At 35.6% G+C, this 19,467-nt stretch overlaps 1 protein-coding gene across 8 annotated transcripts in view; it reads left to right on the forward strand.

Moving 5' to 3' along the window:
* The window catches only part of LOC139121571 (GRAM domain-containing protein 2B-like), a 105,728-nt gene that overhangs the window by 55,517 nt on the left and 30,744 nt on the right, over positions 1-19,467 (forward strand). For all 8 annotated transcript variants that reach the window (XM_070686585.1, XM_070686587.1, XM_070686586.1 and 5 more), the window contains 4 exons: positions 9,061-9,126; positions 12,436-12,585; positions 16,800-16,857; positions 17,528-17,594. In XM_070686585.1, coding sequence (XP_070542686.1) covers positions 9,061-9,126; positions 12,436-12,585; positions 16,800-16,857; positions 17,528-17,594 — 341 coding nt within the window. The remainder of the gene's footprint in view (positions 1-9,060; positions 9,127-12,435; positions 12,586-16,799; positions 16,858-17,527; positions 17,595-19,467) is intronic.

A 19,467-nucleotide genomic window follows, 5' to 3' on the forward strand; every position in this document is an offset into this window, starting at 1 on the left:
ACAAGCTGCAACAACAACTGTGCATACAACAACAAAATTTGTCTGAATTTTAGGTATCATTGTCCAAAGTCGCGCGCGTACAGGTATATTTAGTAACAAACCTGGAATCGTGATCAATGCTATTAGTTTCATTGAGGCTTGACACCAACAAGACGACAAAAAACTACGGCTACCGTGCCTTTTCTGTCGCAGCTGATTTTATGAAATGAACTTCCCTTTTAATGCCCACATAAACTGCACAATCAATTCTTTTAATTAAGCATAGAGTGTTGAAACACTCCTCTTTGAGGATTATTGCAAAACTTTTATTTGTCTGATAGACATTTTATTTTTCATCTTTATCTTTTCCTCAGTGCATGTTTAGCCTTGTAAAGAGCACTGAGACACAGTGAAGTGTGCTTTAAGAAAAATAACACACTTAAAATAATAAGTATGTGCTACAGACTTTAGGTCTCTTCTGAATTGGCTTTGGTTTGAAAACAAAACAAATTATAACTGCACCATGTTGGCCCTGGCCCTAATTTATGTTGTGTCTGATGGGTCGGTTCTGATTCGACAGAAATTTGTGAACAGGCCCAAATCGTATACCGGTATGTGAAAGGGTTATGTCCATCCTGAGCGCAGACACCGTAGCACTTTGCCTAGAGCAGGGAGTTTTCTTGTGAGCATGCAAAAAACCTTGCTGAAAGTACACGTATGTCCAAGGATAGAGCCTTGGACAGAGCACTGTAGAATCTCCTAGCGCTATCCTGTCCACCTTATGAACATAGAGGTCCAACAGAAAAGCTATATCCATTTGTGTTGAGCATAAAAACCATATGAAGAGGGAGAAAAGGATGAACGTCTTCTCTTCTCAATGCCGGTCATTGTAAACTGTAATGAGCTCAAAGGCTGATAAATGACTCCGACGCGGGAGATTCGACAGTGTGAACACAGACCAAATTCTTCTCATCTTCAGCATAATCTTGTGCCTAAAGTTGATCACTGGCCTGAATGTGAACCTAGCATTCGTTCTGCGACTAGCATTGTCTTGAGTCAAGAAACTCAACAATTGCACATTTCAGAACTGACCATCATGCCCTATAGATACTCCTGTACGTACAGGTTGCCAAGGAGAATCCTTGAAATTTTTGATGTATCATTTTCATAGTATTCAAATTTGAAGTTGCTGCAGGTGCTCACATTTCTGGACAAAGACGCTGATTGTATAGGACCTATCCTGGATAGTTGAATGCCTGCACACACCGCCGGAGAAAACACAATTTGAACATGGCAAACTTCATGTTGAATTCAATACAGAAGGACACCTCCAACCGAGCTTTGACATTGATACAACCACGCATTTTTTCATCATGGCCGGTAGTTTTAATTTATGCTGTCTGTGTACTAGACTTTCAAACCGATGCACCGTTTATGACATGTCAGTAACCTATTGAACAAATTCCTGAATCACAGTTACTTGTTGGCTGCAATTCTGCTCTCTGCCTACGTGGCCCATAGACATGTACTTCAATGCTATTCAACATATTGAATGAATGGTCTTTCTGCTGAGACTCTTTACAAGAGACTCATTCAAAGTCCCATGGGAGTGAAAACTTGAGGGATTAACTAACAGCACTTATAATTGCAATGCGGAAATAAATGCGGAAATAAATATTTGCTGCTATTTTATAAAAAAATTCCAAATTGGCTAAAGTAGAAGCAATGATTCTGAGGAACAATTTATTGATTAGTTTGACTGGCCTAATATTAAATTTTGCTATCATAAACTATCCACTTTCTATGAATACTAGTGTGTTCATTGAAGAGTTTCAAATAGACTGCAATTTTAATTTTTTTTAAATGTTTAATTTCAATGCTAATGCTAGTGTTTGAAGTATAGGGGTATGTACTTGTGCTTGTGTGTGTGTGTGTGTGTGTCTGTGTGAAAATATGTGGTAGATACATGAAATTACTAAAGACAACGTTGACAGATTTTCTAATGTGTAAGACAATCACCCAAAGTGGCATTTGTCGTAATGTAAAGCAATAACCTTTCCATAATTCGTTGCTGATGAAAAGATTGTCAGCGGCATCACTTTTCATAATTGTCTGTCGGTTCAGAAGGCCTGTGATATTTTTGATCCCACAAGTCCCTGTGAATATGGAATTACTTATTGTGTAGTTTAATGCAGAGCTTCAATAATTCATCGATGCCATCAAAAATAATAGTCATTTCCGTAGACTGCTGCTGTGTGACTCCTTGCACAGTTTTTCCTTCAGAATGAGCACTCAAGTAAGGAAACCTTTTTCAAAAGTGTTTCATGTTTGGCGTGATATGCATGTATTCTGGCTATTCAGTTTTGAAAATAATAGATGTATTTGAAAAATTAATTCTGGCTTTGTTGCCAGGATTGGTTTAAGGTGGTTGGAAAGGCTAGAGCGTCAGTTATAAATTTCAACAAAACTATTAAAATATAAAAGTAGTCAACATTCTCTGTGGAATAAAAAAAACTAGACATTTGGGCACAAAGGCATTGCAGAGTTATAGCCTGTTAAAACTTCTGAAAAACTGACCAAATAAGAAGAAGTTGGGGAGTCCTTAGTGTATTAACTATGGTAGAGGTCCCCTAGCTCTTAATAAAATGTTTGAAAAGGGAAAGTCATTGTTTGCTGTTTTTCAGGAAAGTTTGACAAGGCAATGCTGGCATTCAGAGTGAGTGACTGCTATTGTAAATGCATTTTTAGATTCTTTGAGTGTCAAAGAGGTGTCAAAAGTGAGATTACCAAAAAAACTGCTCTATGACTTCAAAAGAGGGGTGCAAATATGGCTTGTTTTCAACATTTTTGACAAAATAATAGTTTTCCTACATAATTGTATACCAATTTAATCCAACTTTGAAATGAGATATGGACATGGAATTTTTACAGCCTATTAACAAGGTTACAGATAAGATTTGTACGGCACAATTTTCCTGTATTTGAAGTACTTTTTGAAAAATCACATTTTGAAATTTGAAAGAATTTTTAATAATTTTTTGATATAAACCCATGTAAAATCATAAAATCAAATTTTATTTACAAATCCCGCCGTACAAATCTTACAATAAATAGTGTCAACATATTTATAACTAATTTGGTAATATTAATACTATCCAATTATTATTAAATTCAAATATGTAAAAAAATATGAAAAATTAAATTTAAATATTTACTGGTGTCATATTTCAAAATCATGGCTGCAAATATACAATTTTTATATTCTTTGGAGAAAATATTAACTAAGGGAGTTATCCTGAAAATTTGAACTAAATATCTTGATTCTAACACTTGAAATTTGACATTAACTCTGAGAAAAGAATTGGTGAAAAAATAGCATTTCCAACCACCTTAATACTGAACACTAAGACATAGTTTTGTGGACCTAAAAATGATATGCAAAACAGTGTCTGTATATTGTCTTTTGCTCTTTGCTTGTTGAAAGTACATATTTGTCGTATCCATATTTATGTAAGATTACCTTGTGGTTCAACAGAATGAATATGTTACCCATTTGTATTCATGTATGCAATGAATAGAGAAGTTAATCACATGTAAAAAATAAATAAAAAATGAGAGCCTCATTTCCTAGAGTGCAGTTGTCTGGGTCTGGCTAAAGGATTGCTAGATAGTGACTTGTCAATCATACATGCACCAAACTAGAATGCTGTCATTTATGGTGGATTGACTTCTGTCCTTTATTGTGGATAGACTTCTGTTATTTATGGTAGATGGACTTCTGTCATTTATGGTGGATAGACTTCCGTCATTTATGGTGAATGGATTTCTGTCATTTATGGTAGATGGACTTCTGTCATTTATGGTAGATGGACTTCTGTCATTAATGGTGGATGGACTTCTGTCATTCATGGTAGATGGACTTCTGTCATTAATGGTGGATGGACTTCTGTCATTTATGGTGAATGGATTTCTGTCATTTATGGTAGATGGACTTCTGTCATTTATGGTAGATGGACTTCTGTCATTAATGGTGGATGGACTTCTGTCATTTATGGTAAATGGACTTCTGTCATTTATGGTGGATAGACTTCTGTCATTTATGGTGAATGGATTTCTGTCACTTACGGTAGATGGACTTCTGTCATTTCTGGTAGATGGACTTCTGTCATTTCTGGTAGATGGGACTTCTATCATTTCTGGTAGACGGACTTCTCTGTCATTTATGGTGAATGAGCTGTCATTTATGATAGATGGACTTCTGTCATTTCTGGTAGATGAACTTCCTGTCATTTCTGGTAGATGGACTTCTGTTATTAATGGTGAATGAGCTGTCATTTATGGTACAGATGGATTTCTGTCATTTACGGTGAATGGACTTCTCTGTCATTTATGGTGAATAACCTATCATTTATGGTGGATGGACTTCTGTCATTTATAGTGGCGGGATTTCTGTCATATACGGTGGATGGGTTTACATTCATGTATACCGGTACATTAGTAATGCAAGTGTTCATCCAAAGTCTATTGAAATAGTTGAATTTACTTCATGAATGACTTTTGGAGGAAAATTTCATACAGATTGATAGGTTGAGTATTTTGAAGTGAGATAATGTGAAATGATTATCCTTGCTCTACGTAAACAATGAACCCTGGGAAGTACAGAGATTAGCATGTATCAGTGTGTCTGTTTTTGTAACTTTTCAATTAAAGGATAAATTATTTGTCTTGGCAAGTGTCTCAGCTTATAGGAAGCAGCTATCGCAGAGACAATTTTATCATCTTTACTTCCGGGCTTGAAAAAACATGGACAACTAACAGCAAACACCAATTGAGTTTGGTATTGAAAGACGGTTTTATTTTTTTTTTTATTTCCATGTATGTATGGATCCATATAATTTATTGATTAAAAACAAGAACTATGACCAAAACAAATAAGATAAATGAAACTGCCCAGTCATTGTTTAGTTTGGAAATTACATTTTTAATGAAATTGTTAAAAGACTATTTTTATCTGAGAAATGCTGATAATTTGACAATGCTCGAGAGCAAGACCTCATTGAAGAAATACAATATAACAAGAATATTGCGTTCATGTGATATTTTGGGAAAATCTGTAATTGATAATTTTCTGTATACGGTGTGTTCAAGAAGAATTGTCTTCAAATGTTCTTCTGTATAATCTAGAATATCATTTATCAGTAAATTTGTTCAGCAAGATGAAATGAAAAACGCTTGTTTGATTTTTTTAAAGAGCTCCTTAAAATTGTCTTGAGCAAAAAATTTTCAAACATCTACCGAGTTATATGTTACCCAGTTTTACATGGGAAAGACGTTCAGCAGCAACACATGTATTACATTGTAGAAAGGTAATATTTGAAACTGATCAGTTTTCAGTGCATGGTATTGGCACTATTGGTTGTACTGCCAGAATTAATGCTGTCTTTCCCTGATAAGTAAGACTTTACTGGCCCAGGTTAGCACATTAATTTTAATACTCCTGTTTGTCATAAAATGAAAGTAATTTTGCTGAAAATCAGTTCCCGCCAAACTTCAATCAGTCAATCATGCATGCATGCATGCATACTTGCTCTGTGTTGCAATCGGCTTGGTTTGAAATATTTGGCAAGGTGTTTGCACCTTGTGTAGACCAGTCTTGGGTGTGAAATGATTGCAAGGGGTTCCTGATTGGTGTAGACCAGTGTTCGATGTGAGTTCAGTAGACACGTGGGATTTGTGTGAATTTATGGTGAAGATAGCTGTCAGAGTGTAATACCATTATATATGACCCCATACGGTGAAAGCTTTTACCTTTGAAATCTCTGATAACATGGCAAACTCTGCTGGATTCTTATCTCCCTGTGTAATGACCCAGAGAAATGTCTTTAAGGTTATCGAAGTGCTGTAGTACAGTCCATAGGGTATTGCCACGGCCATGTACTGGTGACACAATCTGCACACTCACCTGTTGACTGTCGTGGTAACAGACGTCTATCTTTATGGTGGTGATAACTTCTTTACGCAATGTTGTACTTTGCAAAGAAAGAAATCCAGCAAAATTTAAACTTGCCATTTTTAAAAATCCGATTATGCAAATAAGATGGAGTTCTCTATGTAGCTTGTAACTACAATACAGCTGAAAGCAGTTCCAGTTCTGTACATTAGCTCCTTCAACACACCCTCCCAGAATGCACACTTTAATCATGTTTGCCTTTTTGACTGATATATCCATTACCAAAATATTTGATTTGTGGAGCCATTTCAGTCATTTTTAGGGAAAATACTAACGTAAGCTTCTTGGCTGCTATTGAGACAGATTATTGGTCAAATTGTCAGTTGCACGAGTATCTGACATGATGACAATTTCACTGACTGGCAATTTTCCTAAGACCATTTTATTGTCAAAGATCAACCATCAATATTGTCTTCAGACGTACTCTATGATTATCAAATGGTTTCTTCAGGTCTGGTTTGAAATACTGGTAAAGTCAAGAAATGATTTCAGTAACTCTGATTTTATGGTACAGGAATAACACTGTCTTTGAAATTAAAATACAAAATAAATAGAGTTTTTTGAGCCATTATGACGATTCATTGATCAAGAAATATTATAGAGCAGCTGTATTGTTAAATATCCATCAAACTGCCCCTGTACCAATCAATTGACTGTTTTATTTCCATTGCGGGACATTGACAAGTAAAATCACTTATTTTGAATTCACGTACGGATTTGTACTTGTGCATTACCTCCTAAAAGCTTCTTTATATCTGCACTCAAGAGAGAAAAGATTGGTATCGATTCTCAATACCTTACTCATGAAACAGTTATCTGCTCATGGTCAAATATTTGAGAGAGTGATCGGAAGAACTAGTGTTTGCTGGAATTCTGTAGCTACCATCGCCATAGAGTGACCTAAATGCAAAAACACCTTTCCAGTGGAGCTGAGAATAGAATACAAGTACAGTGAAACCTGTCTAAACCGAACCCTGTCTAAACTGGAAATATGTCTAAACTGAACCCTATTCCCAGTCCCATTCCAATAGCACTCTATGTTAAAAGGACTTCAGACTATTAAGCAAGCACCTCTCCAAACAGAACAATTTTCCCAGTCCCTGAACGGCTCAGTTTAGACAGGTTTTACTGTATACCTTTCATCATATCCATGCATGTACATCTTTTAATTAATTCACTTGCTAGATGGAGAAATGTTTTAAAAGAAATCATTCATAGTTTATGTAGTGGTACTTTGGAGACGAAAGCAATTGCAAATCTTGCGGCTGGTGACATGTACCTTGTAGTGTATGCTTACCTACACTTCAATTAAATCATGATGATCATGCTAGACCTGAAAGTGGAAGACAGCAAATTCTTGTTGTGTCTGCCAAAGTAAGCATTCAGGGCATGCTTAGAATATAAAGTAGAGTTGAGTGAAAACAATACAGCGTACTAAGATGTAACTGTGTTTTTAGAGCAAGGATTGAGGTCAAGTAATGAGAGTGTCTTGCAAATGCTCCTTAGCAGATGTTTCGATAAGTAGTCCTTGTATCAAAGTTTTCTAATATCCCATTTTCACCTCTCCAAAAGAATTGAAAGTAACGGCTTATCACTAACAGCTGAAAATGTGAAAGTTCCCATACAAAAAGAGTGGATACTTTTTGTGAAAAGGTTTATAATAACTTTCATAATGAATTCACATCTTGATTTTTGTGGTGTTTTGGTGATTTCAAAGTGATTGACAGCTAAAAAGGTCTCGACAAGTAATCACTGACTCTCAAAGTATGTACCTTATTTTCGTCAGATTCCCTTACAGAAATGATCTCATGGCCTGGGTGTTGATCAAGATATTGTGTGATGTCGAGTAATGATCGCCAAGGTGAAATCTGTACTGTTCATGTTGTTTGGTCAATACGAGAAATGTGAAAAAGTGATGTATAATTCAAACACATACGATTGCACTATGAATGTGAGTGCATTGCTGTATGTATTTTCCGTGCGACAGGTACAGTCAGTGTTTGTCATTATTCAGAGGCTTGGAGGCACAACTGACCTCACTCTGTATGCCGTCAGAATCGAATGAACACACAGACCATAAAGTCTTCTGCCCAGAAGTGTAACTTCTAAGGATGGACCATAACAATCCATGCAACAGTCTGATAAAAATACACTGAGCGAAACTCATCATATAAAAATACACTGAGCGAAACTCATCATTTCTTACACAGTGCCTGAAGGAAAGCAGTGGCAATTATTGCGGGTTCTGTGTTAGGGTGATGCACCTTGCTGAACAAAACTGTGATCGATCAGTGACACTTGCTGAAATCAGCGTATAGGCATACACACTTTGAAAGACTGGATTATTAATCCATCGATCTTTATAGCAGGATGTTGTAGATTGTTTCTTCAACATATACCTGGGAGGAAGTGATGATACGAGGTCAGCAGAAAATCCATTTTCTAAAGAAGAGATGTTATTTCGCCAAGTACGAATCAATCAAAGCTGCATTTAATATTGATATGTAGTAGTTGGCACGTTTTTCAATTCACCAAACCCAGCATATCATGTACATGCAGATTGTCGATTTCTGTGGAAAATGACAAGAAGCCATGTAACTACCGTATAAATACTGGTAGTTTTTCTACAAAATTTAATTTTGTTGAATGTTGCTTCCACCCACTCATGTCATCTGTCAAAAGAACCAGCAGAAAGTCAATTCTTATCAAATGGCAATAGTTTGTGTAATTCTTGATATTATAACAAATTTCTAGTTTCTGTATTGTACTGATTTGCACTGGACAGATGACGCATCACATCAAGTAAAGCTGAGGGAAGGAAGTTTGAGTTGGAAGTTCTTGAATATCAAGCTGACTTTGAATTGAATTCAGTTTGGTACTTAAAGTAAACTTTACTTAGGAAAAGGGGTTAATTGGTACATGTATTTGTACATCAATACTTAGTCTAACAATATTATGGTAAACTTTATATTTTTTTTCACAGCCTTAACTGGAGTGTTGTGTAAGGACAGGGTGTGCGTAGTTGTGACAATGTTAACCTTTAAATATTCTTCTTCTTTTTTTCTCTGTAGGGTGGCTGGAGCATTTAGCAGTAAAAGTACAAGGTCATCACTATCATCAGAAAAAAGTGGGTCAAGGTGAGCATTTCTTTCACCATATACAGAATATTTTTTAATATTCTTTTTTGTCAGGTTTTCTGACTGGGTATCCAGTCATGGTTCTCATTTTTGAATCACAGCAATTATACCCTTCACATTTGCAATAACAGGTGTTTCCTGACCATAACCACAGTATCACCTCCCCTCCCTTACCCAACCCCTCCCCAAAACCCTTCCCTAAACCTCAACTAAATCCCTTTTAATTCATTTCATACATTGCACAGTTCCCGAAATCTTTGCACTACTTTCTAAAACCTGTACTTTTCGCAATATTGTCCAATTATATGAATCACCACCATACACCTGTAGGTGTAAATAATCCATAGGTTAGTATTTAGGTTTACCAAGAAATGTATATTCTGCAAGTCTGAGTTATTTTACACAAATTTTTATATTTTTGATAAGTACATGTATACGGTATAAGTATCACAACCACTACCAGTATCATCCTATAATTAAAATAAGGTATGATGCCCCACCATCTGCAGCATGTCACCAGTTACCATGGCGGTTGAGTTGCTGAAACAATAGAGGTCAAACAACTGCTATCTAAATTTTGTAAGAGTTAATTAAAATCGATGACACGGTATCAGATGCTTACAAAGTCCATTTGTTTCTAGCATGGACTCTTGCACATTGGTGGCAACAGTTGGCAAAATGACAGTCACATGAAGACAATAATGGTTTATTTTGGAGATAGAGAGTCTACATTTAATAGTGGATTCCATGAAGCAGTCTATAAAATGAGGGATTAACTGTAGAACTGCCAGCATATCATATTTACATGGTGGAACAGAAACTATGTTGATATTAAAAGTTAAGGAAATTGTGATGCTTGTGGTTGTCTTGCAAAATGTAATTAGGTATACATGTACGCAATGTACACAATGTATTTACATCATATTAAGTTTCAAATCCTTGAATTTCAATTTACTTTTATTAGGCCAAACGAAAAAATATGAGTGTTTCTTGTAACTTGTTTAACGCTAGAAATACCACTCTCCAACCCTAGACATTTTTTTGCATTTTCAAAAGTTTTGAGTATAGTCTCTAAATTTTACAGCATTTTATAGCTTTCAGCTAACAAAAAGAAAAGAAAAACAAATTTCTCCGACCTACCTACTCTAATTTTCAGACACATGTTACCGGAAACACACAATTTTTTATTTTGCCCAAACGTTAGCATCAATTTTGCTAATAGACAGTGGATTGAAACAAAACTTCGCACATGTAGTTGACATTGTGTACGTACTATAAATTGTCAGCTCAGTGACAGATTTATGTACCTTCTGTGTGTTCCATTACATTCCCATTATAGCTATAAAGCCTTGAACAAGACTTACATGGTCAAAAATCCAACAAGAAATCCCATTAATGTGCGTTTTAATGGTTTGCTGTCAAACAGTTTATGTGACCATTATGTTGTGTATGATACTTTCCGCGGTTACCATGGAGATAGCTGCACAGTGGAATCAAGCACTGTGATTTTGAGCAATTTTTGCACATAGCATAAGCAACAATGAAGGTCAGAAAAACTGTAATGAATTTGACAGACTGCAAGCATGAGAACCTGATAATGAAGTTACGGAATAATCAAAATACTGTAAACTGCAGGGAAATTGAATTTGTGGATCAGGTCGGGATTGCTGCAACAATATCCAGGTACAGTCATCTGTGTATCTGGGAACAGTGAGAATCAAATTCCAGTGTTTTACATTCAACAGGACTCGGAACAATTGCCGACCATATTGGATCCCAAGGCTAATTTAATTGATAGGCAATCCCTGCGTTACTTGCACCAACCTTCTAGTTGAGAGGCCAACAGATGGTTCATAGTTTCTGTATTGAGACCCTGTTTTTATCTCTCCTCTGTGGAAGTAAATCAGAAACATATGTGAATGCCTGGCGGGTATTGCTTTCAGATTGCTGAAAACCAGACCAAAGATTTGTGGTTATCAATCTCATCAATTAATTGCTGTTTCAAATTTTACATCTACAAATTTTGACAACATATGCAACTATAGAGCTATGTGATAATTCAAAATGCTGTAAATTTTGTGAAAAATGTTACTTCATAATCAAGTGAAGATAATCACATTATTTCATGTGAGTAGGTAGTGACTGTTTTTGAATTAAAAAAATGTTTCAGGAAGGTTGAACGTTTGATATTGTAGTCTGCAGCATAGATGATCATGCAAACAAAGTGTGCAGTATTTCTGTCCATCTTGAATTGCTTAAATTCTGAACATTGGTTTAATTTGGTGTACATTACTATACCCTTTCACATAAATACTGTTTCTTCTTTTGATAGTCAACAGATGCTGTTTCACATGTACTTTTGGTCACAGAAAGTCAAACTGAAACTCCATGGCATACATGTATATGAAATCATAATACTGTAGACGAAAAAAAATTACATAATCTCTACAGCTGACTCTGTCATTGCTAGTAAATCAACCTCACAATAAAACCCTAGAAGATTCTGACCATTATTATTTAGGAGGGCTCGGTCAATAGCACTTTTGCAATTTCAGCTATGTTACTAAATACAGCTGCACGCGCTTGACATTGGAAAAAATTCAGACAAATTTTATTGTTGCATGGGTGGCTTTTGTTGCAGCTTGTAGTCTGAGCCATAAATTAGTGTTATTTTTATTATCCATTGTGACACTAGCAGGTTTTCTTTTCATCATTCGTGCGGAAAGTGTGGTTAAATATTTATTTTTTGCATATTAATGAAAGACAAATGACATTTGCGATCAGCGCTATTCATCAGAGATCACCATGTTAAAACATATCAAACCTTCTGACTAAGCATCATGTGGTTGTCACTTTTAAAAATTAAAATCAATTATTTTAATTCATCCTTGAAGATCAGGTGAATAGGAGTTCGTGCCAGGCATGAAAAATAGACATACTTGAATTAAGCTCAGCATTGAATTTTCATATTGTCATGTATAGAATCATTGTTGTAATCTCATTGCATTGACGTCTTTCATAAGAGACTTTAGAACGCTGATGGCATACGTTGAGTACCAGTAATACTTAGGTGTCCGTGAAGGTTTAAAAAAAAACCCACCAGTGTACAGATGTTAACAATGACCAGAAACGTGGAAACTGATTAAGTATGTAAAGGGCTACTTGATTATTGCGATTCAATTTCAACATGTTTCCGCACAGACATATACATGTACTTAGGCAGTGTGTATCAGCTGGATGCTGGCTGCTTAGACGTATCCGCCATTGGTAATAACCAGTCTCCTATCCTCTACTCTTTTGCTGATACAGTAACGATGCCATTGAATCTCCCAAATCAGAAAAGGTTGGCAACAGTTTTGCCGACTGCGATGGTACTAATGAAGACAATCTTGAAAACAATAATCTGTCACACAAATCAGCTCTTATGAAGAAATCAGGAAGACGGAAAAAGGTTGGCAGGTAAGTCGCTATTTCTGGAGGTTTCATTCGTCTTTAGCCAGCAGACTTTGGTGACCGTGTACGCCCATTGTTTTTGACAGGGTGAGTTGATTTATAAGCAGGGAATAGCATATTTAAATAGTCTTACATAGATATCAGGCTGATGTGCAGTATCTCGGAAGCTGATATCCAATGGGATGGCTGAATCGTACCATTATAATTAAAGGGGAAGTTCACCAAGGATGGTTTTTACATATGTGCTAGCTTTGTGGTCACTTACCCCGGAAAAACTATTGTAGCCATTTATAACTCGCGCGATTTTTTACAAAAACCGATAAAAATAGTACAGGAAGTTGCCCATGTAATTTGAATCATGAGAAAAAGCGCCCAGTTTGGAGCTTGCATAATGTGATATGGAAGGGACCATTTTCCAATGGGTATGGCATTGTCCACTCACCCATGCTTAAACCAGGCTGTGCGTATCTACAGAACTTTTGTTTATACTGAGTATCCTTGCATAAACGATGAATCACTTATAATAAACTGTCCACTGTCAGATTTTGTGTCCATTGTCAGATTTTGCTGTTTGCTACTGTGTTACTGTGAGTGGACAATATTGGGGCCATACCCGTCCGAAGATGGTCCCTTCCATATCACATGATGCAAGCTCCAAGCTTGGAGCTTTTTTCCCATGATTCAAATTACATGGGCAAATTCCTGTGCTATTTTCTTCGTTTTTTGTAAAAAATCGCGCGAGTTATTAAATTGGTGAAAATGGTTTTTCCTGGGTAAATAATCCACAGAGCTACCACATATGTAAAAATCATCCTTGGTGAACTTCCCCTTTAAATAACACAAAAAGACTCCCTAAGTTGCTATGAATAGTGACAATTGACCAATCAGATAAAATCTTCCGAGCACGCTGTCATCAGTAGTAGATATCAGCAAGATACCTACCCAAGGGTTCCATGATGTAGATTTTTTAGCTCCGCTGTCAGCGATGCGGAGCTTATCAAATAGGTTGATTTTCCGTCGTCATCGGTCGTCGTCCGTCGTCCGTCGTCGTCGTCGTCGTCGTCGTCCCTCAACAATTGCCTTCTCCTCTGAAACTGCAAGTCCAATTGCTTTGAAATTTTATATGCAGTTCACTTGGGGTGACCTCACTTAAGTCTGTTCAAATCGTGGTGAAATTTGCATATTTGTATTTTTGGGGCAATTTTTGGTGTTTTTGGTAAAAAAATCTTCTCTGAAACCGCTTGTCCCATTGCTTTGAAATTTGACATGCAGTTTTCTTAGGGTGATTTCAGTCAGATTTGTTCAAATCGTGGTGAAATTTGCATATTTGTATTTTTAAGGCAATTTTTGTCATTTTTTGTAAAAAAATCTTTAAAAATCTTCTTCTTCAAAACTGCCTGTCAGATAGCTTTGATATTTGGTACATATGTCCCTAGGGATGATCTATTTCAGATTTGTTCAAATTGTGCAGAAATATGCAAATTTGCATTTTTAAGGCAATTTTTGCCATTTTTGGTCAAAAAATGTATTTCTCAAAAAGTACTGGTCTAATAGTTTTGAAATTTGGTATACACGTTTCTATAGATGAACTGAGTAATATATATTGAATTTCTGATGAAATCTGAAATTTTGTATTTTTGGGGCAATTTTTGCCATTTTTGGTCAAAAAATGTGTATTTCCAAAATTATTTATCTGATAGCTTTGAAATTTGGTGTACAGGTTCCTACAGATAAACTACATGATATTTATTGAAATTGTGATCAAATCTGCAATTTTGTATTTTTGGGGCAATTTTTGCCAATTTTGGTCAAAAAATATGTATTTCCAAAACTACTCATCTGATAGCTTTGCAATTGGGTATAGAGGTTTTTACAGATCACCTTAATGATATTTGTTGAAATTATGATGAAATCTGCAATTTTGTAATTTTGGGGCAATTTTTGCCATTTTTGGTCAAAAAATGTGTTTCTCAAAAATTACTGGTCTGATAGCTTTGAAATTTGGTATACAGGTTTCTACAGATGAGTTCAGTAATATATAATGAATTTCTGATGAAATCTGTAATTTTGTATTTTGGGGGCAATTTTTGCCATTTTTGGTCAAAACGTGTATTTCCAAAACTACTCATCCGATAGCTTTGAAATTTGGTATACCGGTTTCTATAGATGAACTAAATGATATTTATTAAAAAATAATGATGAAATCTGCAATTTGAATTTTTGGGGCAATTTTTCCCATTTTTGGTCAAAAAATGTGTTTCTTAAAAAAAGTACTGGTCTAACAGCTTTGAAATTTGGTATACAGGTTTCTATAGATGAAGTTATGAACTAAATTTGATCTCTTGAAATTATGATGAAATCTGCAATTTCATTTTTTGGGGCAATTGTTGCCATTTTTGGTCAGAAAATTTTATTCTCAAAAAACTACTCATCAGATAGCTTTGGTTGACATGTTCTTAGGGATGATCCGATGTCATATATTCAAAGTTCAATGAAATCTTCTATTGTGTATTTTTGCAGCTTATTTTAGCCACTTTTTTCTGGCCTCTGCATTGAGCTATCAAAGATTTCCACCTTCTTCATCAACACGTGTAAAAAATAGTTATTCTTTACATAAACACAGCGGAGCTATATCGGCCGCTAGGTCGCTTGTTTAAATTAGCATAAATTTGCATATTAGTCACAGTTTAGTACACCAATAAGAATGCTTCTTTCATTGGTACCAAAATGCTGCTTCTGAGAGAAATCACCATCACCATGTGACAATAATGAAAACACCTTTCGATGGTATTTTTGAAGGCATGTACTATAACCATAATCTCCATCAACATGAGCAGAACATGTGTTGGACGTAAATATTGGAATATATCCAGCAAAAAGTAGTGTTTTCTGATATATCTGTATTTTTTGTCAAGTTTTATTCTTTTAATAGCAGTAGTTTACAGCAACACTCAAAAATTGGGCCACAGTGAAGAGATAATAACAATTCCTTCAGTCAGCTCTCATTATATTTTATCTTGAATGTATTATCACATGAATATTACATTGTTAACCTTTGAAAGATAATTGTTTGACGTCCAGTTGGTAAGATAGGTAGTCTTTGATAGAATATTTGTCAAAAGAGGAGACAGAATTTACTCTTTATGATCTGGAGTGTACCGGTAATTTAGAATATTTTGACCACAGTAGAGATCCAATGTACATTGTATACAGACTATCCCCAAGGTTGAAGTATGGCATATCGTCTCATGCAAGTAAAGTCTACTAAAATTAGGAATTGTAACCAAATGCTGTATGCTTGCAGATTATTTGATTTGTGGCATTGTGAGCTGACTTTGATAGATTTTAATCAATCTGTCTGTTACACATACCGTAATACAGTAAGATGGAGAAGTTTTAATCATCAAAATGCAATTGGAGATTTTGTACAGTGTATTATTCAGTATAATTTATAATGACATTCCATCGTTCTGTTTGCTTTAAAAGTGCTGATTTATGACTTTGTAGAGTTTCTGCTCAAAACTGGTTTTGAATTTCCGGTAATTTTTAATCAATAGTGAGGTTGTCTTTCTCTGTGAGGGCATGAATTTCATATTTCAACGTCATACAGGGTTGATTTTCCGTGCCAATATTGAACTGTTAATTGTGGATTCTGTAGTAACAACAGCTTGGAGAGTTCAATGCATGTAATAGTTTATTGAGTTTTGCATTAACCCTGAAATACGCATTAATTTCAGAAACCACATTTAGAGACCACAACTCAGTCCTTGTTCTGTCATGCTGGAAACACTTAAAATGACCTGACAATATACATTTTATTTTCACTACGGTCGAAAACAATATTTCTATCAAGCATCAAAATGGTTTGGAAAGCTGAAACTTGGAATGACATTTATTTCTAATTTAAATACTACTTTTAAATTAATATTTAATGAGAACTTCTCTGTGTACTTTTTGAAAACATACATACTTCACCGTTTTTCAGTGTCAACTGTGCAAACACCAATGAATACTTACTGCAGGAAAAAAAAAATTCTGCCACCATGAATGTCAATGAATAGTACCTATGGTAACAACGGAAGATGTTGCCATGGGAAACGAAATGATGTAACATCATTGATCACATTAAGTGTCTCTTTTACTGTGAGTAGTTTATTATTGACACCTATGCTACGCCGTTTTGCTCCAAATGTTGTTTTTTTTCTGTTTTGTTTTTCCAGGTCCAAATCTTTTGGTGGTGTCACAGATATCTTGAATGGTGCAATATCAAAAATTGACGTAAGTAATGAAAGAGTATCATGGTGGCTATTCTTCTTAGAAAAATCGTTTTTGTTAAGGCCCGAGAAATTTTACATCAATCCTTCAATTTTCTGTGCTGAATTACTGAAGATTTCCGTGGGAATGTAGACAAACACATTTATTTTCTACAAATGTAATCACTCTGTCATGAAACATTATTAGATCACACTGATATATGGCAGCACTGAGTAAAATTGTAATGAAGCAGTAATTACACCAGACATTGCAGCAGCACTGTGGGCTGTATTAAACTTCATGTGCCCGGGTTCATGTCCTACTTGTATGTCTGTAATTCCTAGTTTGTGAGAAACATTCATACTTGTTTACGCTGAGAGGTCTATCACTCTCACAAATACAAAGTTTTATTGATCATTCCAGCATGACATGTACAAAGTTTGAAGTTTTCAATGGTAAATTGACCGTCACAAGGATTTGCCTGAGTGATGACTTGTCCATTACCTACATTTATGAAAAAAAACCCCAAAAAGTGGCTAATTCAAATTCAGAAATGCTGATGAACAAACTTTGGATTTGACAATTGCTTTCATTGTGTTTACCCCCTCCTCTCCATCTGCCATTTTCAATAGGTCAAATTTTCTGCCATGTTTTTTCCTGATTGTCTTTTTTTAATGATTTTATTATCCCACAGGACAGTCGGAATAGACACTTTCATAAACTCTTCAAACATATTCCGCAGGAAGAATACGCAATAACCAGTAAGCATGACTTTCCCTTCATAAATATACGGTACTGATTGTTTTCTTTAACAAGAATGAAGTTTAGTGGTCACAGACAGTGTTTCACATTAATCACTGATAACCCAGGGAGTTATTGGTGGTCACAGACAGTGTTTCACATTAATCACTGGTAACCTAGGGAGTTATTAGTGGACACAGACAGTGTTTCACATTAATCACTGGTAACTTTATTTGTGGACACAGACAGTGTTTCACATTAAATACTGGTAAGCTAGGGAGTTATTAGTGGACACGGACAGTGTTTCACATTAAACACTGGTAACCTAGGGAGTTATTAGTGGACATGGACAGTGTGTCACATTAAACACTGGTAACCTAGGGAGTTATTAGTGGACACAGACAGTGTTTCACATTAATAACCTGTTTGCTAGAGACTTACTAGTGGAGACAGTGTTTCATATTAATCATCAGTAAACTAAGGAGTCATTTGAGGTAGGGCGTGGGATAAGATTACATTGCTACGGGCCCATAGCACACCCTAGGCGTTTTGTTGATATCCAAACCTGTGATTCCATTCACTTCACTTGTGTCTTCACTTGCTCTTTCTATTTTTTTATAAGACATTTTAAATTTATTGTAAAAATGGAATGGAACATTTTGATTTTAATATTACAAATCAAAGAATAAAACAGGAAGTTATATTTTATGAAAGCTTCCTGTACTGTGACCTGTATCACGATAACTCACCTACTGTGCATGTGACATAAAGGTAGATTGATGTATCGGAATACTGTATAAAAAAGCCTTTGGCATTTTACGTGTTTCTGAAGTCACTGAAATCACGGTTCAAATAGTTTTTCCGAGAATGGACTGTGAGCATACGTCATAGGAAATTCATCAGAAGTAGCGGTTGAACTGTACTCTTTTAATATCACGAAGTCACTGTCCTGCTGATGCCTTTCAGATCCTGAGCAAACATATAATTGAGATACTTTGCTTGTTTTAGTAAGGCAAATACCATTAGATGTTATCAGACTATGTGTCTCCAACCATAATTGACACCTTTTAAGGTGATACAAGAATTGCATAAATTTCCACTCAATATAAATTCTCTGTCTAGTACTGTATCAGTATCAAGCGCGAGAGCTTTTTCATCGTCCTTTCCTGCATAATGGTTTATTCCATCTAGGGTAAAGTATCAAGCTTTACCAAATAAATGGTGGTGAAAAATTAAAGGGGCAGTTGTTGATCCCTGGTTCTTGCATTAGCGGTTGTTGACATTGACAATTTACCGGTATATGGTATCAGTCCTTTGTGCTCCTTAGAAAGTTGTTTTCAGTTAGTCTGCTTTGAGATTAAGCTGTTCAAAACCTGCCCCTTCAGACAATACTGCATGAACAAAAAGTATGATGACTGTCCCTTCCTGTATAATGGTTTGTTCCATCCAAAGTAAACCATCAGGCTGTACCAAATCATGGCAATGAAACAGGTTAAAGAAGAATAAATAGCAACAACAACAACTAAATTGCATAATATGCTGGTATCCCACCCATCTGGCAACAAGTGCAGTTAACGACTTTATCATTGCAGTTTTCAAAAATTGCAGCTGTTTTGATGCAGACATTAAATTAATAGCTTCCATGGAGTTGTTGTCATCAATTTGATTTTTAAGGTGCCTTTAAGTCTGCTCAGTTTCAGTCATTTTCAAAGCAGTGTTTGGTACAATCCTGTTTCTTTCAAGGGTGCTGTGGATCTCTGTACTTGGAAATGGGGGTGGAAGGATGTAACCTTTACCACAGTGACTGTATGACGTAGAGCGGTTATAGATAGATATTTCTGTAGAGAGGATGGTAGCAGTTCAGGGACCTAGATCTTCAAATTCAATGAAAGG

Source organism: Ptychodera flava, chromosome 21 (assembly GCF_041260155.1).
Source record: "Ptychodera flava strain L36383 chromosome 21, AS_Pfla_20210202, whole genome shotgun sequence".
NCBI lineage: Eukaryota > Metazoa > Hemichordata > Enteropneusta > Ptychoderidae > Ptychodera > Ptychodera flava.